Source organism: Hippocampus comes, unplaced genomic scaffold (assembly GCF_001891065.2).
Source record: "Hippocampus comes isolate QL1 unplaced genomic scaffold, H_comes_QL1_v1.1 scaffold207, whole genome shotgun sequence".
In the NCBI taxonomy this organism is placed as follows: domain Eukaryota; kingdom Metazoa; phylum Chordata; class Actinopteri; order Syngnathiformes; family Syngnathidae; genus Hippocampus; species Hippocampus comes.
This window is the reverse complement of record NW_017805146.1, coordinates 725046-748449: the sequence shown is the minus strand read 5'-3', so window position 1 is coordinate 748449 and position 23404 is coordinate 725046. Positions and strand designations below refer to the sequence as shown.

The 23404-nt window shown below is 46.7% G+C and overlaps 4 protein-coding genes across 6 annotated transcripts; 3 read left to right on the top strand and 1 right to left on the bottom strand.

The window, feature by feature from the left end:
- Positions 1-54: 54 nt before the first annotated feature.
- LOC109514571 (phosphatidylinositol 4-phosphate 5-kinase type-1 alpha-like) lies at positions 55-7294 on the top strand. The gene is made up of 13 exons (XM_019867798.1): positions 55-335; positions 706-728; positions 2215-2301; positions 2520-2650; positions 2994-3111; positions 3200-3352; positions 3539-3838; positions 4219-4418; positions 5127-5210; positions 5286-5334; positions 5414-5498; positions 5831-6019; positions 6572-7294. Exons 1-13 carry the CDS (start codon positions 284-286, stop codon positions 6616-6618), a joined length of 1518 nt encoding a protein of 505 aa, XP_019723357.1. The 5' UTR covers positions 55-283; the 3' UTR covers positions 6619-7294.
- A 366-nt stretch (positions 7295-7660) lies between these two features.
- On the top strand, positions 7661-10891 carry psmd4a (proteasome 26S subunit ubiquitin receptor, non-ATPase 4a). The gene is made up of 10 exons (XM_019867839.1): positions 7661-7686; positions 8611-8751; positions 8850-8964; positions 9058-9144; positions 9223-9291; positions 9546-9761; positions 10032-10140; positions 10217-10348; positions 10447-10502; positions 10607-10891. Exons 1-10 carry the CDS (start codon positions 7661-7663, stop codon positions 10775-10777), a joined length of 1122 nt encoding a protein of 373 aa, XP_019723398.1. The 3' UTR covers positions 10778-10891.
- A 404-nt stretch (positions 10892-11295) lies between these two features.
- Positions 11296-19737, top strand: znf687b (zinc finger protein 687b). 3 transcript variants are annotated; one of them, XR_002168004.1, is made up of 11 exons: positions 11296-11375; positions 12224-14419; positions 14842-15110; positions 15205-15389; positions 15500-15676; positions 15753-15915; positions 16157-16483; positions 16561-16661; positions 16898-16985; positions 17310-18427; positions 18469-18514. XR_002168004.1 is itself a non-coding variant. In XM_019867743.1 (11 exons), exons 2-10 carry the CDS (start codon positions 12238-12240, stop codon positions 17901-17903), a joined length of 4086 nt encoding a protein of 1361 aa, XP_019723302.1. In that variant the 5' UTR covers positions 11296-11375; positions 12224-12237; the 3' UTR covers positions 17904-17914; positions 19137-19737. The 3 variants fall into 3 exon arrangements, 2 of the variants coding, with proteins under 2 accessions (XP_019723302.1, XP_019723303.1); XM_019867743.1 differs by lacking the exon at positions 18469-18514 and adding an exon at positions 19137-19737 and having other exon boundaries at positions 17310-17914; XM_019867744.1 differs by lacking the exon at positions 18469-18514 and having other exon boundaries at positions 12224-14416; positions 17310-18445.
- A 587-nt stretch (positions 19738-20324) lies between these two features.
- Positions 20325-23357, bottom strand: hax1 (HCLS1 associated protein X-1). Its single transcript, XM_019867873.1, has 7 exons — positions 23179-23357; positions 22309-22541; positions 22064-22233; positions 21930-21990; positions 21455-21591; positions 21237-21357; positions 20325-20571 (listed from the first exon to the last, which is right to left on the bottom strand). The coding sequence occupies exons 1-7, from the start codon at positions 23241-23243 to the stop codon at positions 20501-20503; spliced, it is 858 nt and encodes a 285-aa protein (XP_019723432.1). The 5' UTR covers positions 23244-23357; the 3' UTR covers positions 20325-20500.
- Positions 23358-23404: the final 47 nt, after the last annotated feature.

The following is a 23404-nucleotide window of genomic DNA, read 5'->3' as shown; positions in this document are numbered from 1 at the left end:
GGCACAATGTGACTCCTGAGTCTGTTTCGATCTCCTTTCTTGATGATCTATTTATTCTGTAAAACTTCGACCGGAACATTTTTTTCCTCATTCTGATTACTTGACGTATGTCAACAACTTCCGCGTTGCTTCCCTGTTTACGAACGCGCAATGACAGGATTGGCTTTACGCCGCAAAATATGGCTTTTTCATCAACATAGTTTACCCATTTATTTTGTTTCCTTGTTTAATTTATGACATTTTGGAGCTCCGGTGTGTTTATAAAGTTTGAAGAAGTCTCGGAATGGCCACGGCCGCAGTTCCAGAGGAGCCGCAGGGGCTCCAGAGCCCTGGAAGTAAGTGACGTCAGTGTGAACGCCGAAAGGAAAAGATAACGTGTCGTTTCCCTCGTCAAACTCCACTTCTACGTAGTAGCCTTTTGAGTTATAATCCGCACATAATTAAAAAAAATGTCTGACAAAAATAAATAAGAGAAGGGGGCCTGCAAAAAGTTCCTAAAAGACTCAATGGTATGGAAAGAGCTCGTACAAGTGAGTCTTTCATTGCTAGAAGTTAACAAGGTGTGTCTGCCTGTTTGGGCCTCAGCCCAACTGCGCTCCTCCACAGTATGATTTCTCTTTTAAACCAATGCCATCACAACAATGTGTTTGTTTATTTGTTTTTTTCCCCGAAACACCTTTACACTGTCTTCCCATTTGTCTCCAGATTCAGCTGAGGCCGGGAAAGAGGTAAGAAACGTTGGTGGGATTGATGCAACTATAATATGTAACTGTGCACAATTTAATTTGCAGTCAGTACATTTCCATAGAAAAGTATTGTTAACTTTCTTATTAGTTTTTTCCTTCCATAGACAGCTCTTGCTGAATCATATTTTGACAGTTGCCTGTTTATTTATTCACTGGATAGAGCACTTGTTCATCTCTAACTGGTATAAATATGGACTGTCAAAGCTGCCGACTAAGCTTCACAATTGTTATTTTTCCCTCGCCTAGCCGGCTGTCTGGTTTTCCTGTTTACTCAAATCTCAACTCTGTTTTATTCATAGAGCAGTTTAAAAACAACTGCAGCTGTTTTTAGAAACAAAGTTCTTTACAGAAATAAAAATCAAATATAAGACAGTTGAACCAACAGTCACAAAGTTAAAAAAAAAAAACGATCCATCCATCCATTTTCTGATCCGCTTTATCCTCACATGGCTCGCGGGGCATGCTGGAGCCTATCCCAGCAGTGTTCGGGCAGTAGGTGGGGGACACCCTGAACCGGTTGCCAGCCAATCGCAGGGCACGCAGAGACGAACAACCATCCGCGCTCACGCTCACACCTCGGGACAATTTAGAGTGTTCAATCAGCCTGCCAGGCATGTTTTTGGAATGTGAGAGGAAACCGGAGAAAACCCACGCAGAGGGGCGGGAGAACATGCAAACTCCACACAGGAAGGCCGGAGCCGGGATCGAACCCGCGACCTCTGCACTGTGAGGTCGACGCGCTAACCACTGGACAACTGGTCCGCCACAAAAAAAACAAAAACAAAGTGGAGTGGCTCCACAGTTGTGCTGTGTTGAACGCCAGGGAATAAAAATGGGTTTTAAAGGAGGTTTTTAAAATGGATATCGGGAGGTCCTTCCAAAGCTTGGGACCAGCAACAGAAAAAGGCTTTGAGCTTGTGCTTGGTCTTTGCTACCTCCGGGACCAGCTGGTCAGCTGACCATTGGCGCTGGAATGCAGCGTCGAAATGTAGCAGCTCAGAGACGTAAAGCAGGGCCAGACCATTTTGCTCTTTCCAAACCGCCGACAGAATCTGAGCAGAAACCAACTCGAAAGCGCATTCATTGGAAGCCAGAACAGGAGTTACCTTATGTGCTCTCAGTTAGGAGGTCAGCGGCAGCGATTTGAAACAACGGGAGAGGTTTGAGGAAGGACTGGCTGACTCCAAAGTGCATTTCAATAATCCGGTCGAGATGTGAGGAAGACACAGCATCTCTCTTTGTTAGCCCTCCTGTTATGTGCGGTTTGGCCAAAGCCGCGCACGTCGTTCCTCAAAAATGAGTAGCTTCATCTTTTGATGTTGTGATTCTGATTCAGATGACAATATTTGGAAATCAAAGCAGAGTTGTTGATTTGATTCGTCTCGATGTCTGATGCCAAGAACGAAGCAATTTGGCTTGAGTGGTTTGGAGGGGAGCAATTGACACTCGTTATTCTCCTTACGGCTAGATTCCAGGAATTAGCTCAGCTCCAGTTGTCAAGAAAACCATCGGCCACCGTGGAGTGGATCAGACTGGGGAGACTGTGTACAAAAAGGTGAGAGGAGTGGTCAGTATGGATTTGAATGGAAGCCTCTCTCCACTGTCTAGCATGCTTGCTTTTGAATAAGGCAAATTCCCCGGTAGGGGTTCGCCAAACGACCCCTGGAATTTGCCGAAACTGACACAGACAACTTGGGGTTCATGTCGGGGACTCCGAAAATGCATCCACCGTCACCAGGGTACACACGTTTCCATCACTTGTTTGCCTTCCAGACACCCTCGTGGGCTCTGCAAGGCGCCATCCAGTTGGGCATCACGCACACGGTGTGCAGCTTGGCTCAGAAGTCCGAGCGAGACGTGCTGCTGCAGGACTTTGAGGAGGTGGAGAGTATCTACTTCCCCGGGTGGGTGGCCTGCAGCCATGATGAAGAAAGCAGGCTAATGCGCTTTGTGGCTTTTAAAAACCTGCCTGTGATATATGAACATAAACGGTGCAGCGACGCAGACAATATAGCGGTACTCGTGGGCATATGTTCTTGATCCCCTGTGAAGAGCGAGTCCTATTTCTGTGGCAAACTGCGGAGCTGAGACCGACTCGGCGTACAGTCTATTCCTACGTCTGTCTTACAAGCCACACGCGCTGGAAGAAGCGCAATGCGCATTTGGATTTGAGCAAATGATGTGGCAAAAACGGTTTCATCAAAGAGATTTATAGAGAGCTGTTTTGTTTTGATTGAAATTCTCCAGTGAAGGCAGCAGCCACACGCCAGCGCACCACTACGGAGACTTCAGGTTCAAGACTTACGCGCCCATCGCGTTCCGCTACTTCAGGGAGATGTTTTGCATCCAGCCTGACGACTACATGGTATGTGGGATTTCTGACGGGATTTTTAGAAAACATATTTTCAACTTACAGCGCGTGTCCTCTCTCTCTCTCTCTGTCTCTCGCTCAGTGTTCCCTGTGTAGCGAGGACCTGATTGAGCTGTCCAACCCGGGAGCCAGCGGGTCGCTCTTCTACCTCTCCAACGATGACCAGTTCATCATGAAGACAGTGCAGCGCAAGGAAGCCGAGTTTCTGCAGAAGCTCCTTCCTGGATACTTTATGGTGAGACAAAAAAAAAAAATGAAAAGCACAGGTTACAGAGCTTGCTCATAACACGCTGTTCTCCAATGGAAGTGTGTTTACTTCTTGGTCTTTTTTTTTTTTTTAAATTCAAGATGTCAATCAAAATGTGTCTCCACACACAGCAGACCCTCCTGCCATGTTTCTGCTCTCCTCGCCATTTTCCAGAACCTGAACCAGAACAAGCGAACCCTGCTCCCCAAGTTCTACGGTCTCTACTGCATCCAGGCAAATGGCACCAACATCCGCATCGTGGTCATGAACAACCTGCTGCCCTCCTCGGTCCAGCTGCACCTCAAGTTCGACCTGAAGGGCTCCACGTATAACCGCCGGGCCTCGTCCAAGGAACGGGCCAAGCCCTTACCCACCTTCAAGGACCTGGACTTTCTGCAGGACATGCCTGACGGGATGCTGCTGGACGCCGACATGTACAACGCTTTCTGCAAGACTGTGCAGCGGGACTGCCTGGTGAGAGTCATACGCGGTGGGAGGTTATCCAAGGGGTGGAACGTTTTCTGGGACATTTCCATTGAGGGGATTTGGGAAATGTTGCAAATGATCATCTTTGGACTAAGAGAGAAAAAGTCACAAATAAAGTATCGAGCCAATCTCCTTGCTTGCTTCCCACTGACTGTGCATTATTGTACATTGACTTGGATAAAAGATATTTTTTTTAAAAATTAGACCTGACTAAATGAAGTAGAAAGCCTGATTTATTTTTTATTTTTTATATGAGACATGGCTTTGGCTTGAGCACAAAAATTGGCAGAATTTCGCAACCCCGCACCGTTGTGGTCCAACTAATGCTGGCTACAATGCCGGTTTTCTTTTTCTCCCCCGCCCCCAAGGTGCTGCAAAGTTTCAAGATCATGGACTACAGCCTCCTGCTCGGGATTCACATCGTGGATCAGGCCGGCGGAGAGACGGTGCAGACGGAGCCGGCAGCGGAGAGGAGGAAGCCGCAGAACCAGAAGTTCCTGTACAGTACGCCCATGGAGGCCATCCAGGCCGAGGCCAGGGGCCCGAGCTCGCCAGGAAGCCACGACCCGTGAGTGTCGAGTCACGGCGTGTCAAGCCATTCCACATTTTCCCGGTGGGAGACTTTCCCATGGAAATGGGTGGGGATAGTTTGATAAATATCCTGCCAGAGTTATCAACCTGTTCGAAGCAGCCGAACTCAGAACTATTCAGCTCATTCCGGACAATTTGCCCACTTTGTCCAGCACTCACTTCTTTTTTTATTTTCCAACCACGATGTCCTCGTTTTTCCACATTTGTCAAACACGTCACACCAATCAAACGTCAAACTATTTAGCTTGATCAGGACATCCTGAGAACCTCCCGGGATGTCCACTTACTATTCAACATGAAATGCACCAGAGAAAAAAAATAAATTACAAGTACAAAATTGAGACCGTTTTTCAAATGGAGCTCATCGTTCCATATTTGTCAACTAATAGGAAGTATTCCAACATCAAGTTGTTCGGTTTGTCACTTTCTCCAAATCCACACAATTGCACATTTGCCATGAGGAAAAATTCCAATGGAAAAGAATCTACAAATATAACTAAGCCTTCAACATTTCTCAAGAAATTAAAGATTTCACCTGAAATGCAACAATTCTCCACCAATTCAAAAAAAATTTGACTTCAAAATGTTAACAAAAAAAAAACAACTTTTTTTGATGAATTCAATGCCACCTGTTTGTAATTCATTCTCCAACATTTCAGTCTTTCACTCTCATTTGATTTCTCAGCACGGGAGGGATTCCAGCACGAAATTCCAAAGGCCAAAGACTCCTGGTCTACATCGGCATCATTGACATTCTGCAGTCATACAGGTGAGCAGTATTTTGACTCTACTTTGTACTTCGAATATCAACATCACGATGATCAGTCCACGCCTCGTCTCACAGATTCATCAAGATGCTGGAGCACACGTGGAAATCTCTGGTTCAAGACGCGGTACATTTGCGACAGCCAAGTCCTTCCACCGTTCCGAAAACGATTGACCATACCCGTTGAGTTGTCATCCCTCTTTCAGGACACGGTGTCAGTGCATCGACCGGATTTCTACGCCGATCGATTCCAGAAGTTCATGTGCAACACTGTCTTCAAAAGAGTCCAATGTAAGAACCTCGTGAATATTTCCATTTACTCAACTGCAGTTGGGAGGGGCATCCTGTCTTTGTCAGAAATATTTATTCCCCATAATGTAAGATCGTTACTTCTGCTCATGGGAAAAATCGACACCATACGTTCCTGGATAGGGACGGCTGTTTTGGTTAGCAAAAGAGTTCGGATGGGCTCAGCAGCAAACTCTTTAATGTCGCCGTTTGAACCGTAGTGTCAATGAAGTGAGATCATTCCACCTACTCCATATTTCATGATGGGGGCATCTATTTTGGGGGAGGCACTTATTTTTCTACCTGGCCATTTAAATAATCAAATGTTATTCTAGTGAAGACATCGCCATCCAAGAGGCGCCACAGTACTATAAGGAAGTCTGACAGTGCCGCAGCTCAGCCGGCAGAACAGAGCAGCAGCCAGAATCAGAACCAGCAGCTCGTTGTACAGGATGAGAACCAGCAGCCCGTAGAAAAGGATGTGAAAAGCTCGGCGGGCAAAGAGGACGCAGGGCAGGACAATGGTAAGAACTGCAAGTGTGAGGATGGTTGGTTGTGCTGCTGCATCCAGAGCTTCCGGCATGTTCCAACATGTCAATGTGTTGGAATGTTTTATTCACACCTGGTAGCCGTATTTGAACGGGTGTGGAAAATCAGCTCCCACTAGTGGCTGGGCAAAATAATCACTGAATTAATGTTCAAACAGTGATTTAATTTTTTTTTTTTTTTTAATAATCCAGTGCAGTCTATTTCTTGCATTTAGTTGTGTGTATTTAACTGCTAAATACAAGGCATTTGCACTCAATCTTTAAGGACTGTTTTTAAAACATTTAGGTACAATTTTTATTGAACTACTACTTTTTGTTTTCCTACATTTAAGCACGTTGTTCATTTTGATAAGAGTGGCTTACAATAATATTAAACATGATTTGTAATGCATTGAAGGCCTGTAATTTTACGGTCATGATGGTGGTACTTGGAGAACCACATATTTTTGGGAGGTGTAAAAGGAGCATTGTAATGTTGGATTGTTTGCCAGATTCCCCGATAAGTCTTCTTATTTCTTTGTTATGCAGGGGTAACGGATACGCCTAAATCTAATGAGGTGAATGGAAAGACCTGAAAACAACTCTCCATTGAAGTGGTGCCAAACATATATGTATATATATTTTTGGGATGCCATTTTCAGCTGCACTTTGATTCCCTTTGGCTTCGTTCCTCATCTCAGTGGAATTCTTCGACTTGTAACCAAGGATGGTTCTCATTCTCAATTTAGCATTTTTAAGTGTATTTCAAAGACTTGAATGACTTTGGGAGGAGAAATACCAGCCCTGTTCTGTGGATGGAACAAACCACCACAAATTGACATGAAAAAGTGCCAAGACACAGTCAGAGCCGCCAAAAATCATCTGTACATTGAAAATAATTTATGCTAATGCTAATTTCTATTGCGCATATCTTTCCTTCCAGAGTGTGTTTACAATTTTAATACTCTGGTGATGTGACGCAATACACTGTACAAAAAGTAACAATGAGGATGAGTTATTTATACAATGCACGTTTTGTATGCTCATTATATTTTCAGGCTTTGGAAATGGTGCAATAATTATGTTCATTGAAAAGTTTGTATTATGGTGACAAAAAACACTATTTGGGTGCTTTACTATTTTATCCTTTATCACATGCCTTATGGACCAAAATCCTAACCTGTATTCATTACAGTGTGTATTACTGTATGGTATTTTCGCTGTCTGTTGCATTTTAATCAATCCTTTGTAAATAAATTTACCTTTGCTAAATCTTGCTTTTTTTTTAAGCTTGTCACTAAATAGACGACATTGAGACAATGAAGGTATCTTTGTACGATTCAATAGTATTATTATTTAAATGTTATGTCTACTGTTTTTTTAAGCGAAAACATTTTAAAATGTTAAATACGAAATGAAATGCAGGAATAAATAAAATTCCAGGGGCCCCTAAATATGTCCACTTTTTATGACGATTCGTTTGTTTAGACCGGTGACGTTTTAAGTACAAAGACCATCGACCAATCACATACAAGATGGTCGAAACTCGGGCCAATTATGGGCCGCCTTGCTCAACTATCACCCAATGGGCTGTGATCTTACAAAGACCACCGAAAGAATCAACAAGACGCTTCCAAAATGGTGCTCGAAAGTACTATGGTCTGGTAAGAAGCACCTCATTGGTATTTTAACTCTGTTTCCCACCCTCAAACCCCTCGCGCAACTAACTAATAATAAACGTTTTTTTGGGCGAGGGTGTTAAATTTGATGTCAATGTCCACGTCGAACGGGTGAGAAAATGTCATTCGAAATTCTGACGGCTCGGAGCGGCTGAGTCATTTGCTAGGAGCTAACCATGTTTATTATACCGTCTCATTCGTACGTAATCTACATTTGAGAGCTTTTCAGTATGAAGCATAACCTAACACTTAAGTCACTGCCAAATCTGTAAGAATAATCACATCCTTGCTAATCTTAGCAAATTCGAAGGGGCCCAACTTCAAAGGACCGCTTAGGTGTACAAAGGTTGAAATTAGTGAAATAGTCGAGATATATATACACACACAAGTCGCCCACCTTTCCGCCCCTACAAGATATCTAAAATAAAGTTGTTTTTTTCCTCTAATATAAGACACCTTTATTCTCATAAGACTCTCTCGAAAAGATACTTTTCATTCCCACAAAAATGTATGAGTATTCTCAGAGTATTAACTCTTCATCAACAAGCTTTTTCTTTAAACAGAAAATTGTATTCTTATAAGATAACCTTTATTTGTCTCACAATGGATAAACTTAAAGACTGCAGCTAGTCTCAAAATACAAAACCTTTTAGTTTGAAAATGTACAACTTTATTTTCATAACACTACAATCACTTTCTTCTTGAAATATCCAACTTTATTCTCGCACTCGTATGGCTTCAGTCTTGAAATATATACTACTTTTTAATTGCATTTGTACATGACTGGTTTTTTTCCTCAAAAACAATTTGTGATCATTTTTCTTTTCAATGATTTTTAAAAAAAATGTATACTAATACTAAAACTCATGAGACTGGCTAATCAAATGGTTTGTTCATTACCATCACCAGTGTGGACAACAGCGAGTATATGCGAAATGGTGACTTTCTACCCACGAGACTGCAGGCTCAGCAAGATGCCGTTAACATCGTTTGTCACTCGAAAACACGCAGCAACCCCGAGAACAACGTGGGCCTCATCACCATGGCCAAGTAAGAAACCCTCAAACGGCACCCCTACCGGAGATTTTTGGGGGGTCGCCAATACATGTACAGTGGATACACTGTAATTGACTGCTTATTTCTCCAAGTAATTGTGAGGTGCTGACCACGCTGACACCAGATTCTGGACGCATTCTGTCCAAACTTCATGCCGTCCAGCCCAGAGGGAACATCTGTTTCTGCACCGGCATTCGAGTGGCTCATGTTTGTATCCCATTCAAATAGAACTGTGCTCCAGGATGTGTGTGGGCGTCTGTGCACCACAACTAAATAGACTGTGTTGGTCTTCCTATGTAGTTGGCCTTAAAGCATCGCCAAGGTAAAAACCACAAGATGCGGATCATCGCCTTTGTGGGGAGTCCCGTGGAGGATAACGAAAAAGAAGTGAGTTTTTGTCTGGTGGCTGTTTTTATTTGTTTAATTCACAACTGATTCCAATTAATCTTATTTTGTCTGGTGCAGCTTGTCAAAATGGCAAAGCGCTTGAAAAAGGAGAAGGTGAATGTGGATATTGTCAACTTTGGAGAGGAGGTGAGATTTTTTTTCTTGTGTCCTTGAATCATTTTTAATATCATTAACAACTCCAAATGTTTTTTGATCTAATTTTGGCACAAAACAAATGCATTTTTCATTTGACATTGAAGATATTTACAATGTCCAAATAACTGTTTCTCAAATTGTACCCAAGAGTGTTGATTTACTCAATTGTAGTTTTAAAGTTAGGTAGCAAAAGGACTTTTTACATCCAAATGCTATTCTGAAGGTATGTTATCGTACGGATTCAGGAGTTGAACACAGAGAAGCTGACAGCCTTCATCAACACACTAAACGGCAAGGAAGGCGCCGGCTCTCACCTGGTCACAGTGCCCCCAGGACCCAGTCTGGCCGATGCTTTGCTCTCCTCGCCCATCCTTGCCGGTGAGGGTGGCTCCATGATGGGCCTCGGCGCCAGCGACTTTGAGTTCGGCGTTGACCCCAGTGCCGACCCGGAACTCGCCCTGGTAAGACGAAGCAACATGATGTCAGTACTTTTGAGAGAGAGAGAGAGAGAGAGAGAGAGACGTATTTTCTGATGTGCGTGTAATTTGTATGGAATTTCTAAACAGAAATAAAGTTATTTACGTTTATTTTAGTGCAATGTTTTATTTTCGGATTTATGAACATTCGTGTAAAAAAAAAAAAAAAAAAAGTTTTTTTTAGGGAGGGAAAAGTCTTAAGTGAATGCAACATACCAACATTCCAATGATAGCATCCCAAACATGTTTATGTAGGCCTTGCGCGTGTCCATGGAGGAGCAGCGTCAGAGGCAGGAGGAGGAGGCCCGTAGAGCCGCGGCTGCCTCAGTGGCCGAGGGTAGCGTGTCCATGCCTGCAGCGGATGGTACGTGTGGCCCATCGCACCTAGCAGAGTAGCAGAACACATCATCAAACCCCCCCCGCCCCCCATCTACTTTCAGAATCAGAGGACGCTTTACTGAAGATGTCTGTGTCTCAGCCTGAGACGGGCGCTGCCGTGATACCCGATTTCAGCACCATGACTGAGGAGGAGCAGATAGCCTATGCCATGCAGATGTCTCTCGCCGGAGGAGGTCACCTCCACATCGACTACACTCAACAGAACTGAGGTGAGGCGTGTTATCCGGAGACCTCAGTAACATGTTTTTTTCTCCGTCTTTCCAAATAACAGAGTATAGTAGTGAGATGGACACAGGTGTCCCAATGGAGGCTACAGACTCTGTCAAGGTGAGCAAGGTTATGTTGTTTCGTGTTTTTACATATATACGCAAGTGAATGATGTAATTCTAAGTCCATACAGACAAGTTAATCGCTTTTGCATACTCACTCAGGAGGAAGACGACTATGATGTAATGCAGGACCCAGAGTTCTTGCAGAGCGTCCTGGAGAACCTGCCTGGCGTGGACCCCAACAACGAAGCCATCCGCAACGCCATGGGCTCCCTGGCCTCCCAGACGAACAGCAAGCCGGATGCCAAAAAAGATGACGAAAAGAAGGAATGAGAGCCAATAAACATTTAGACATGAAAAGATGATCATGAACTGCACACTGATGTTATCTACACCCTATTTGTGACACTTTAAAGCACCCCAATAAACAAGCATACATCCATTTCATTTTTTTGTAGAACTTTTATTATTAGGGTTGCTGGTGAGCTGGAGCCGACACCAGCTGGCTAACATGCAAACAGAAATGTTTTCGGTGGGAGGAAGCCGTGGTACTTCGAGAAAACCCACGCAGGCACATGCTAACCACGAGTCCACTATGCTATATCACACCAACCCGTATTTTTTACTTTAAAAATAATGGAATAATGAATCGAATTTTATATTAAAATAAATGTTTTCAACTCTGCTTGTGTTTTTCCACATTCTGTATTTAATAACTTAAATTTCAAACGTGTATACAATGTATAGTAATAAAGTAAGTGTGCTTCTGTAAATATAGAAAATATTTTTACCATTTATTTTCGTCCAGTCCAAACAATGCGGTCCGGTCCATTTTGACATTCCTGATTGGAAAGCCGCGGTCACATGACGGGAAGCGTTTGCGTTTTCAGCTGCAACCCGATCTAAGGATAGTCGGAAATCGCACATCCAGGTAAACAGTCAAAAACGCCTCATTTATGAACTCGAGAATCCTTACCCAGGCCATCCCACGCTACGTCATTGTCGACGGCTCCTAGTGACTGTCACTCCATCCCTTGGTTGTTGTGATACTTTCTCTCTAAATGGCGAAGGCTAGCCTGTTAGCTCGGTGACCCCCTTCTTCTCCGTCGCTCTGGCCAGCTAGCCAGCAGTCCTCCGCCGGGGAAACGGGGGTGTCGTTCGAGCTTTCAGGGGCCGATGTCGCAGCTGCGCAAGACGGCTGCGCTCAGACGCCCCTCCTCGTTCGTAATTACATTGGTGTCCAACTCGTATTAAAACTAACAAAGAAGCCGCATTTGCCTTCCATTCATAGAGAAATATGCGCCGAAGGGTTTGGCTGCTAACGGGCTAGCTGGCTAAAGCTAACCGATGTCACTACGGCCTTTTTGTTAAAAAAAAAAAAAAAAAAACAATTACACTTGCTAATTGTCCCATCAGCCGTCATTATTTATTTTATTGCTGTATTTAAAAAAAAATATTGGAATGAACAAGTAATGTTGTGGTTGGCATTGATGCCTAGCAGTCAAACGTTCTGGGTTCGAATTTGGGCTACATGGCTTTCCTGTGTTACGTTCTTACTTTCTCCCCGTACTTGTATGGGTTTCCCCAGGCATGCTGGCTTTCTCTCACATTCCCTCAAAAGATGCATGTCAGGCTCATTGAATGACTGCTTGTTTGTATGTGCCCTGTGATTGGCTGGTGATCAGTCCAGGATTTTAGAGGTCAACGCCATCACGGGTTTCAGTAATTACAGAGGTGGCCAACTATGGCATGAAGGCTCTGTCACTTTGCTTTTTCTAGGTGTTCATCCCGTAATGGGGGACATGAAGACCCCAGATTTTGATGACCTGCTGGCAGCATTTGACATTCCGGACATCGACGCCAAGGAGGCCATCCAGTCCGCACCGGATGAGGTGGAGGGACCTCATGGGCCCACCGCGGCGCCTCTTGGGAAGACAGACAACACGGTGGGGTTGCCTAGCCCCTCTGACCCACAGGCGGACACGTCCATCGTGAGCGTGATTGTAAAAAATAAAGTGCGCGCCGAGATGACGGCAGGTGAAGAAGACGGAGACGCAGAACCAGATGCCATTGATGTAATCGCAGGGGTGGATGTGGGTCCTCATCTTGGCGGGATGGCAGAATCTGATGTTCTCAACCACAACGGTTTCGGGGTGTCCAGCGTCTCTGCCGCGCTTTCCGTCAGCCAGTCCAATGGTGCCCCGTGGCCCCTTAACACCCCTAAAGCATCAGCGGAGACTTCAGGCTCGGGCGCGGTTGCGGTCAAGTCCACCAAGCAGGCAGGGAACATTTTTAACAGACTGAAGCCTCTGCTGGGCCCCGGTTCTGGAGATCCGGTGGGCCGGGCGAGGAAGATGCAGCTTCTGCAGCAACAGCAGCAGGAAGCGGGGCAGGAGAGAGCGGACAGCCTCAAAGCAGCACTACCCTCCGGGTCTTCTGCAGGACTGGCCCCGGCTTACTTCCCGCCTGCAAAGCCTCTTCCCGCCCCACCTGCCGCCCTTTCATCACACATCAAGCATTTTAACGGAGCCCCCAAAATGGCAGACTATCAACACCAACAAATGGAGGAGGAAGAGGAGGAGGATTCAGATGCAGATTTAGACAGTCCACTGGTGATTCAGGAGAATCCGGACTCGCCGGTTTCCACTCAGATGAACCGTCGTTACAAGGATCTAACCCAGCCTACGTCATCCACTCCGCCTCATCCAAAGCCAGGGTACACCCCCCAGGGGGCGTCTCTCACCCCTGAGTCGGTCTCTGCAGGGAACGAGACCCCTCAGCTGGAAGAGAAGCACCCAGAGCACGTTATCGAGGAAAGAGACTCGCCAGAGAGCCCCGAGCCGGAGGCACCCAAGTCAACCGCCCAAGTGGCGTCCACCAAGAGGTGTTGCAGCCCCGCTGTTGCCTCCACGCCGCCTTCTTCTGAGTTGAGGGAGCCCAAGGAGGAGGAGGAGGAGATGGAAGTGGGGAATGGGATGGACAAAACGTTCGATGGGAACGCTGACAAGCCAGAAAATGCGGGCGAGGAAAAGACCGAGGCGGACGAGGGCAAGCCAAAAGGCGTCCTCCCCGAGGGTTTCTTAGTCGCCGCCCCGGCTGCCCCAGGGGCTCCGTCACGTCCTCTCAAAGTGCGCATAAAGACAATCAAGACGTCCACGGGTGGCATCACCAGAACGGTGACAAGGGTGGCCCCGAAGGGTGCTGCCGGAGGCAAAGGTCCCGACCCAAAAGGGGGCAGTGAGCGCAGGGTGTTGGCAAACAAAGCTCAAAAGGCAGACCAGCAGCAGAACGTGAGCGCCTTAAACGCCTTACCGGTGTCCACGCTCGCCGCCAGCAGCGTCATGCTCGCCGCCGCCACCAAAGTACAAAACAAAATAGCCACCACCTCCGACAAGGCGAAGGTTTCCGTCACCGCTGTGAACATCACAAAATCCGCCGCTCTGCCCGCCACTCCCGCCGTGGCCTCGTCGCCCAAGTTCTCGGGGATCAGCGTGCGGACGGCAGCGAAAGCTTCGCCCAACGGCGCCGGCGGTACCCCCCAGTCAAATAAGCCCGCATCCATCGTCAACAGCACGGGCGCCGTCATCTCCCGTAGCCAGTCCAGCCTGGTGGAGGCTTTTAACAAGATTCTCAACAGCAAGAACCTGTTGCCCAGCTACAAACCGGACCTGTCGGCGGCACCGCCCCCGGAGTGGGGGCTCCCGCTGCCGGCGTCCGGCTACCGCTGTCTGGAGTGCGGGGACGCCTTTGCTTTGGAGCGAAGCCTGGCACGCCACTACGACCGGCGCTCCCTGCGCATCGAGGTGACGTGCAACCACTGCGCCAAGCGACTGGCCTTCTTCAACAAGTGTAGCCTTCTGCTGCACGCCCGCGAACACAAGGAGCGAGGCCTGGTCATGCAGTGCTCGCACCTGGTCATGAGGCCCGTCACCGTGGAGCAGATGATCGGCCAGCAGGACGTCACGCCCGTCGGTAGTAAGCACAAAACCACTACACGAATCATGGGTGGGGCGGAGGAGAGGGGGGGGGGGGGTACCACAATTACTACCACGATGGTGAAGAAGCACGATTTAGTTTTTAATGATTCATTTAGTTTTCTGTGAAATGAACAATATTTTGAAAAAAATGTAACAAAGTTGAATGCAATCATTAATTTCATTTTGTGTAATTCAACTGTAGTTCATGGAAGTTTATTTTAAAAAAAAATGTACATTCTATTAGTTAATTTTAGTCTAATTAAATATTTGATCAGAGATTTTCCAATGTATATTATATTCATCTTTACTTAATACATTTTGAAAATCCTTTTTTCCGTTCTCCTTTGGCTCAACGGGCCCAAAAAAAAAAAAAAAAGCCCACCTCTCCTTTAACTCCTAACGTCCTTCACTTTCCACCAGGTGTGCTTTCCTCTTCATCCCCCTCTACCGCCTCTTCGTCCGCCGCCGGCTCCAGCCCGATGAAGGACGGAGCGGCACCGCCCGGCGGAGCTCCACTCCGACAGGTGCGCCGCCCCCCTCAGGGCCCACAGGCACTTATGCCGCTGCCCTGCAAGAAGGCCGAGAACCTGCAGTACAACAACTACAAGTGTCCGGAGTGCCAGACGCAGTTCTCCGGCAAGGCGGCGCTGGTCACGCACTTCCAGCAGATCAGAGCTTCGCCCAATTCGGTGAGGTCACGTGACCGGAACGTCACGAGAAGCGTAAAAGCGAGTGTCGGTGAAGACAAAGAATTTTCACTTCCTATTTCTCCTTGTGTTCCAGACGTGCTCCCAGTGCTCTCCGCCAATGATGCTGCCCAACTCGTGCGCCGTATCCGCCCACCAGAGGATCCACAAGCACAAGGCGCCTCACGTGTGCCCCGAGTGCGGGGGTGTGGCGCGGCAGGCCGTCTTCCAGACCCACCTGGATGAGGCTTGCCTGCACTTTGCCAGGCGCATCGGCTACAGGTAGGCGCAGAACTTGCAACCAAACGCCAAAAATGGTTTGTTTGATGCTTCATCCCGCGCCCCCACCCGATATTTTCTGAGCGTTCTCAGTGGCGTGGGCTTGGTTGCAGGTGCTCAAGTTGCCAGGTGGTGTTTGGCGGGTTGAACTCCATCAAGTCTCACATCCAGACGGCCCACTGCGAGGTCTTCCACAAATGTCCCAGCTGCCCCATGGCCTTCAAGTCGGCCCCGAGCGCCCAAAGCCACATCGGCACGCAGCACCCGGCGCTCACCGGCGGACAGGCCAAGTACAAGCGGCGCGCGCGCACTTTGCTTCCTCCGCCTCTCGGTCATCTTCACTCTCATGGTGTTGTCTCTTGGCAGGATGATCTACAAGTGTGTGATGTGTGACACCGTTTTCACCCAAAAGCCCTTGCTCTACATGCACTTTGACACGCATCTGGCCAAGCAGAAGGTGCACGTGTTCAAGTGTCCCGACTGCACCAAGCTGTATGCGCAGAAAGGCTCCATGATGGAGCACATCAAGGTGAGTCGCTGCCCTTCTTCAAGGAGTTTACTCACCAACACAGCGGCCTACGTTTTGCCCGCTCTTCGCCTTCCATAAGGAGCGCGGCGTCAACAAAGGCAAACATGATATCGCTTGGATCGGCCTTGCCAAGGTTTCTCCTCATGATACCTTGTCTTCAGTTCTATGCCAAGTACAGCGAGTGCTACCCACGCTGTAATTGTCTAACCTGGGCTAACTGAAGGCTCATCCCGCCCTTCAGACGGCGCACAGAGGCCCCGCGGCAAAGCAGGAAGCCGCATCTGACACCCCTACCGCCGCAGTCCCCGCAACCGGTCCCAAGGCCAAGCCCTCCGCCAAGCCCGACAACTCCGACGGCGAGGACTGGGGGCGAGATCACGAGGAGGAAGAGGACGATGACGAGGAGGAGGAAGACGACGACGATGGGGACGAAGACTACGAAGGGCCCGGCTCGGGGACGGCGGGAGCCGCCCCCGGCGCCCCCACTGAGTGGACGTGCCCGCAGTGTCAGAGCACCTTCACCGACAATGACGACTATATCAGCCACGTCAAGTTGGAGCACGGAAAGGTGCTTTGAAATGGCTGCCTAAGCAGCACATTGTTTTGTGTTTAACATCTACATAACTCCAAAATGTCCCCCCCCAGTTCCCCTGTCGCATTTGCGGGGGGAACTTCAGCACATCATCCAGCCTCAGACGTCATGAGAGAGTCATTCACGAGGGCAACAAAAGGGTCTTCCATTGCCAGTAAGTTTGGAAGTTACGACAACCAGATCACGCAGTGATCTTGCGACATTGCTCCAGATAATTGGATAACTTTGAAGTACTTGATTGACGGGCGCTTTTGAAAAAAACGACTCAATAAACAGTATCGGAATCATATGTCACTACATTGTACACCTGTACTTAAAATGTTTATTTTTTCTGTTTAGTGTTTTGATGACTGTAAAACCAGTCCTAATTGTGATTAAATATTGTGGCAGGTATTGCACGGAGGGTAAACGCACCTTTGGCAGCCGCTTCCTGCTGGACAAACACATCCGGCTCAAGCACAGAGGCACCGAAGGACAGGTGAGCGGCGATTCACTTGCTTCTCGCAGTTGGTCACTTGCTCCCAAGTTGGTACTAGTCTCGGGACCAGTTTGCTTTTCCTGCTCCACGTGTGGCCGAAAAACAAAACAAACAACAAAAAAAAGCATCACACACACAATAGGCAACTCAGCCTCTTATAAAAAGTAAACATCTAGCATTCTTAAAGCTGGCATGTATGACAAAGAGAAAATAATTGTGTGCAGTGTTGCACACTGGATGTATGAAAAAGTATGAAATCACTTGTAGGCCAGTTCAGTCAAAAGTATTATTGCTCACCTGTTTGGAACCCTCTCTGTTCCTCAGGCAGTCCCGATGACCCGGAAGCGTGCTGCCACAGGCGCAGAAGGTCCTGGCAGCTCCTCGGAGCAAGACGGCGAGGGGGCCGCTCCTGGCAGCAGGCCAGTGGACGAGGAAGACAACCCCCCGGAGGACGGCGAGGAAGGGGGCGCAGGCCCCGCCAAGAGAACCCGGGCCTCGGCCGAGCCGGAGGAGGAGAGCGGCAGCGTGTTCCGCTGCGTGCCGTGCGGCTTCTCCACGGAGGACGGCGCCGAGTTCCAGCGCCACATCCCGCAGCACCGCGCCGACACCGCCTCCTTCCAGTGCCTGCAGTGCGGCGTGTGCTTCGCATCGGCCGGCTCGCTGGGCCGGCACCGCTTCATCACCCACCGCGTGCGGGACGCCCAGGGCGAGTTGGACCGCTCCGCAGGACGAGCATCCCCGGACGGCTCGCCCCACGCCGGCGGTGCCTCGCCTCAAGCTCTGGGCGAGGAAGGTGACGGCAACCTGATCTGCAGGGTGTGCGGGCGCCGCTTCGACAAGGCGTCGGATCTCAACACCCACTTCCGGACCCACGGCATGGCCTTCCTCACCGCGCACAAGACGGACAAGCCCCAGTAGGACACAACCAAGCCAGTCTTGAACAAGGGTTCTCAAAACGTTTTGGGTCTAGGGGAGGGTTGTTTTTTTTTCCCCTGAGGACCCTCTCATCATCCTAATGGCAACTAAGCATAAATACCATATGTACCCCTGAATGCCATTAGAACTATTTAAATTCTCATGACCTCTTCAATGGGAAGGCACTTGTAACCACAATTCAAATCCATAAGATGGCAGCAAAGCACGACTTTCCTATTAGAGAGTTCAATAAGCCTGTCTGAATGCCATTAATACTCACATTTCAACATACTAGTTACCAAGATGCTATAAGATGGCGCCAAAGCAATACCGTTCTATTCTAAAAAAACAGCAACCGGTTAGGTCTTTCGGCAAATGGCGACGAAATAATTTTTAAAGAACACTGGCATTCGCGGGATAAAGGGATCGAGTCCTGTTGTGAACAGTGGAAAAACGCAAGTGACTGACATTGGCATCCCAAATTTTTTTTCTTGTCAACTGTAAATATACCAGAAACCATTCGGGCAGTGGGGGGGGGGGGGGGAAACACACAACACCATTCGGGCAGGGGGGGGGGGGGGGGACACCCTGAACCGGCTGCTAGCCAATCGCAGGGCACACAGAGATGAACAACCAATCCGCGCTCACACTCATACCTAGGGACAATTTGGAGTGTTCAATCAGCCTGCCAAGCATGTTTTTGGAATGTGGGAGGAAACCGGAGTACCCGGAGAAAACCCACGCAGGCCCGGGGAGAATAATGCAAACTCCACACAGGGAGGCCGGAGCCGGAATTGAACCCGGTACCTCTGCACTGTGAAGTCGACGCGCTAACCACTGGACCACCAGGCCGCCAACCCACAAACATTCCCCTAAAATAAATGTCGTACATATTTAATTTTCATATGTGCACATGTGACAAAGACACTTCCACTACCGACCCAGGTTGTTCCTCAGTAGGTGTCACAGTTCAGCTTGCTTCCTTGACACCAATTACTGACTTCCTAATAACCAGGGCTTTAATAACATCTTAAGAGTTTCTGTAGAAACAATACAAAAATGTGAGTAGCTAACAAAGTACATCACAATAATATCAGAGCTTTTAATTGGTCCAAAGCTCAGGTAGAGAAATATTGTCTGACATGCCGCACGTAAAGGTTTGCACTTTTGGGGGAAAAATAATAATAATCTATATATGTTTAAAAAAATCTTTCTTTATTGCAAATTATTTTGCAGACCCCAGTTGTGAGAACCACTGCTCTCGAATGTTTGAACGATCCCACTCTTGTTGCATGCCTGGACATCCTCCCTTTTGAGCGAAACCTTTTCGCTGCACGGCCGCCATTCTACTGACCTCCCTGGAACTTGGATTTGTACTCGTAATATTTATTATTTATCGAACACTGCTGCGAGCTGGCCAGGATCATTTGTGATGTTGTTGTTCATTAAGACAGTAGAAGAAGAGGAGGAACAAGTGGGTAGTATGTGCTTTTTGTTCTGTAAATACATAATTACACTACAAGAAAAAAAAAAACTTATGATAATGTGAATACGTGTAGTATTTGTACTGTACTGTTCCTTTTTATTCCAAGTATTAAACAAACACCCTACTAGGAGGAAGTCAATGTGTATCGATACATTTCTTTTATAACACTTGGAAGAAGAAAAAAAAACATTTGTCTTGTTTTTATCTTTTTATATATGTGTCATATCATATTTATATAGCTGGATGATAATAGTGGAACGTTCATGTTTTTTTTTCCATGGTTGTGGTCTGCTTGCTGAAAATGCCATACGTTCACTTTTGTGCAGTTTTCAAATAAATGTCAAAAAGAGACTTACATTTGGATCTTATTGTCAACATCGGACGAAAAGGAGAGAAGGCATCGGCTTCTGCCATTTTTATTTCCCCCCGACATGACTGCTGATTTCCTTTTTTTTTTTGTTTTGTTTTAAATTTATGCAGCTTTGAAATAATTTCTCCGAGTATTTCATCACAGAAAGCTACACAAGCACCCGGCTAGCTGCCACATTTGAATGTTTTGACATTTGCGACTGATATTTTTTTCTCATTTAACATCAGTGTTACTTTATATTAGTAATTTAAAATCCATTTAAGTACACAGGACATCACTTTGATTTAAAAAATACGCATGTCTGAATAATGATATTATTTTTGGATAAAACCGCTCTAACTTGGTATCCTGTATGTGACCTTCCTGTCCAAGCAAGCACAAGAGGTTTCGACAGTTGGAGGGGCGGGGGGTATCCTCACCTGCTAGCACTCTTGACGCTGCTCCTCTCATTGGCTTGTTCAAACCCACCTTGCTCTCGGTGTCGAAAGCAGAGAAGTGGCTAACCTACAGCACGAGCATTCGATCCCGCTTGCAGCGCAAATTCTAAAAACAAATCAAAAATCTCAGAGCGTTCCAACAACATCAACGTCATTTATTTTTACGCAACCACCACCAGAGGCCAATACAAAAATAAATACATTGCAACAATCGGGGATGATTCTTCAATACGATCTCACCTTGCAGCGTCAGCGTTCAATGAACAACTCCACAACATAAACAAATTGCATGTGTATTATAAACAAGTCATTTAGAGCCCCCAAAGAGCTTTGAAAAGAAGTCGCTGTCGTCGTCCCGCATGTCTGAAAATGAAGAACCTGAAATGAGATCAGATCATCAATGAGAACATGCTTGCTTCAAGCCGTTGGTCACAGTTGATGTTTCAATGTTCTGTGATGTTCTGTCAAAACTGGAGAACTAAACATGCTACGTTTGAACAATCAAACGATCAACAAAACCATATAACGTCAACTCACGGAAGTCAGTTATCTGAAAGCCAACATACAATACGAAATGTCACAGATGAGCAAACGTAAATTGGCATCAAGTTTGTGGTGATCATAAACCTTCAAACAAATGTTACTTTCACACAGTGGAATGCTGAACAAAGACCAAACGGCGCAATTTCCCTCTACTCTGTAGGCTCAGTAGGGGAACTTCTCTGCCTCTTTTTCTTGCTCTTTATTACAATTAAAATTCAGCGCTGCCCAACATGGTGGTGGTACTACACTACAGGCACGCAACTCTAAATTTAGGCTTGTATACCGTTAAAAAAACATAAAAAGGGATTGCTTTAAAATCTCTATGATTTCAAGAGAGCAAATCGATGAAATTGCTAAAGTGAGAGAACAAATATATTTGTGGGCAGGGCAATTTCTTATTTCATGACTTTTGATATTGCCAGAGGGTGTCGTTTCCCAAGCCCTGCAAATAGCAAGGGTTCAACCAACTGGGCATATTGTGTGTCTGCGTGCGTACAGACCCGGTAGGGCGGGTCCGGTATGACGATACGGTCCGTCTTGACCACCATGTCCTCCCGAGCGGGTCACGGTGGTCTCCTCATTGCCTCGGCCATCCCTGACCGTGCGCCGCTCCTCCATCGTCTTGTTAACAGGCAAAAACAAAATAAATGGCTCAACGCTAATATACAAAATGTCCATGCATCAAGTCGGCATATCCGCGAACGAGTTAGCTTGTTACCCCATCACTTTTAAGCACTTTGGTGACGGTCACAGACTGGTAGAAGGACCTGCTTGGAGGCTGTTGACTCGGCACCTGGTCGGTGGGTGATGTCAGAATCTGATCTAAACCACTGGAGGACACGGCAGAATCCAGGTCTGGAAAAATGAAGATCATCCATTTGTGCTGTTTGATGAGTGAAGATGAAGCCTTCCATGCGAGCTTCTCACACTAGCGTCTAGGGTAGTTAGCTGATGAAGTAGCCCAATTTGTGATGGAGATTGTAATAAATCATTTGGGTAGATGCCAATATTGCAATTGCATAACACATTGCAAAGGAAAAAGGCGTTTGCAGAATAGTTTCTTTTCTGATTTCTCCAATCAAATTTTCCCACAGTCTCCTAAACTTGCTGATGCCTCAAGTTTTGGCTCGTCACTCTTACTCACGCGCATGCACGCACACAGGTAAGACAAGGTATGACTAAGAATTACCTACCTCTGTCTTCTTTGCGCTCATCTGGAATTTTCTGTAGCCTCTGTTTCCAGACATCATTGAACTGAATACAAAAAGAGTCTCTGACAGAGTGCAATAATATAACAAAAGAATGCGAGAAAGGACTTTTCGTTTACTTTAGAATAAGGGGTGGAGCCTGGAAATTGTGAACGCTCATAGGAAGGATGGTTATCATTTCTCCCTTGGTCGTCACTGCCGGGAGATTTGAGCATAAAGTCTCTCAGGGGGTTCCCGCTGGATCCGCCTCTTCCCTCCTGACGTGGCGGTGGCGCAATGCTCGGAATACCTACAGTGAATGATGATTGACACCATCACAATTCAAACTCTTTCCCATTTGCAATCCTGAAAATGGCATCGCTACCAGAATGCGAGTCCCAACGACCCAGCTGGGAAAAAATCTCCTCCATCTCTCGGAGGATGTGGCCAAACAGAGGAGGTTCTTGGATTCTCATCCCATCGGGACTGAAGCTGAAGTCAAATTTCCAGGCACTGTCAAAGGGGTCCTGCCCATCCCCCCGGAGGCTGTCATAGTAGAAGCCGTCGTCTTCGTCATCGTCGTCCTCATCGCGGGTCATGGCATCAAAGAAGGGGTCCCTATTGAGTTGGATTAGCAGTCAAAAATTAATAAATCCTAAATATTCATCAAAATAGTTGGGGATATTCTGCTTTCTGATTGAATTTAGGAATGAGCCTAAAATGCGCTTCAATCGTTACAAGTGAACATTTTAACTTCTCCTATAACTTTTCAACGTTCCAGTTCTTTGTCCACTCAACTTGCTGCTCTCCAATAACGTGATGAAAAGCTAAATTCACAACGGGTGCTTGTGTTAATTACCAAGGATGTCCATTTTACATCGCCCCCGCGTAGAACGGGGGTTCACTGGACCACGGTGTGCTACGTTGAACTATGTGACAAACGCCACTTTGAGCGTACAGAAAATACAACGCGAGTTAGCTCACAATGTATGCCGCCACTGAGTAGTGAAATATGAAATACATTGATGTTGTTGTCACTTTGTGTTAACCGGCAGAAATTATCGAACAAAGTTGCTGAAACCACATTCCTAACAATAATACACGGCCGAGTAAAGATAAATTCGCTCGGTTAAACATACCATGGAATACAAAAGCTTTGTGTAGACATGAAAAAAGACGCATTTTCAACAATTTGTGGTAGTGAGCTAAATGTTCGCTACGTAGCAGCTGGCACTTTAGGTTCTTGCCAACTCACCTTCGGCCACGAAAATGACCGCCTGGCACTCCGAAGAAGCCGCGAAATAAATCAAAAACGCTCATTTAGGAGTAGTTAGGTAAAAATAACTTCTGACATTACCATAACGTACTGACGGTAAAAAAAAAAAAAAAAGTATGCTGACTAAAGACACCAGTTGGTTTGCCCAGTGTCGTAAAGATCCGTGTTTTACGGTAAAAAAAAAAAAAAAAAAGTATGCTGACTA

Bases quoted from the DNA above. Each gene is read 5' to 3' on its own strand.
- LOC109514571 (XM_019867798.1), top strand. From the start codon at position 284: ATGGCCACGGCCGCAGTTCCAGAGGAGCCGCAGGGGCTCCAGAGCCCT. The intron at 3,112-3,199 runs GTATGTGGGATT...TCTCTCGCTCAG, and splicing joins TCCAGCCTGACGACTACATG to TGTTCCCTGTGTAGCGAGGA. The intron at 3,839-4,218 runs GTGAGAGTCATA...CCCGCCCCCAAG, and splicing joins CTGTGCAGCGGGACTGCCTG to GTGCTGCAAAGTTTCAAGAT.
- psmd4a (XM_019867839.1), top strand. From the start codon at position 7,661: ATGGTGCTCGAAAGTACTATGGTCTG. The intron at 7,687-8,610 runs GTAAGAAGCACC...TACCATCACCAG, and splicing joins CTCGAAAGTACTATGGTCTG to TGTGGACAACAGCGAGTATA. The intron at 10,503-10,606 runs GTGAGCAAGGTT...ATACTCACTCAG, and splicing joins AGGCTACAGACTCTGTCAAG to GAGGAAGACGACTATGATGT.
- znf687b (XM_019867743.1), top strand. From the start codon at position 12,238: ATGGGGGACATGAAGACCCCAGATTTTGATGACCTGCTGGCAGCATTT. The intron at 14,420-14,841 runs GTAAGCACAAAA...ACTTTCCACCAG, and splicing joins GGACGTCACGCCCGTCGGTA to GTGTGCTTTCCTCTTCATCC. The intron at 15,916-16,156 runs GTGAGTCGCTGC...CCCGCCCTTCAG, and splicing joins CCATGATGGAGCACATCAAG to ACGGCGCACAGAGGCCCCGC.
- hax1 (XM_019867873.1), bottom strand. From the start codon at position 23,243: ATGAGCGTTTTTGATTTATTTCGCGGCTTCTTCGGAGTGCCAGGCGGT. The intron at 22,234-22,308 runs GTAGCGATGCCA...CATTCACTGTAG, and splicing joins TCGTTGGGACTCGCATTCTG to GTATTCCGAGCATTGCGCCA. The intron at 21,592-21,929 runs GTAGGTAATTCT...TCATTTTTCCAG, and splicing joins TGAGCGCAAAGAAGACAGAG to ACCTGGATTCTGCCGTGTCC.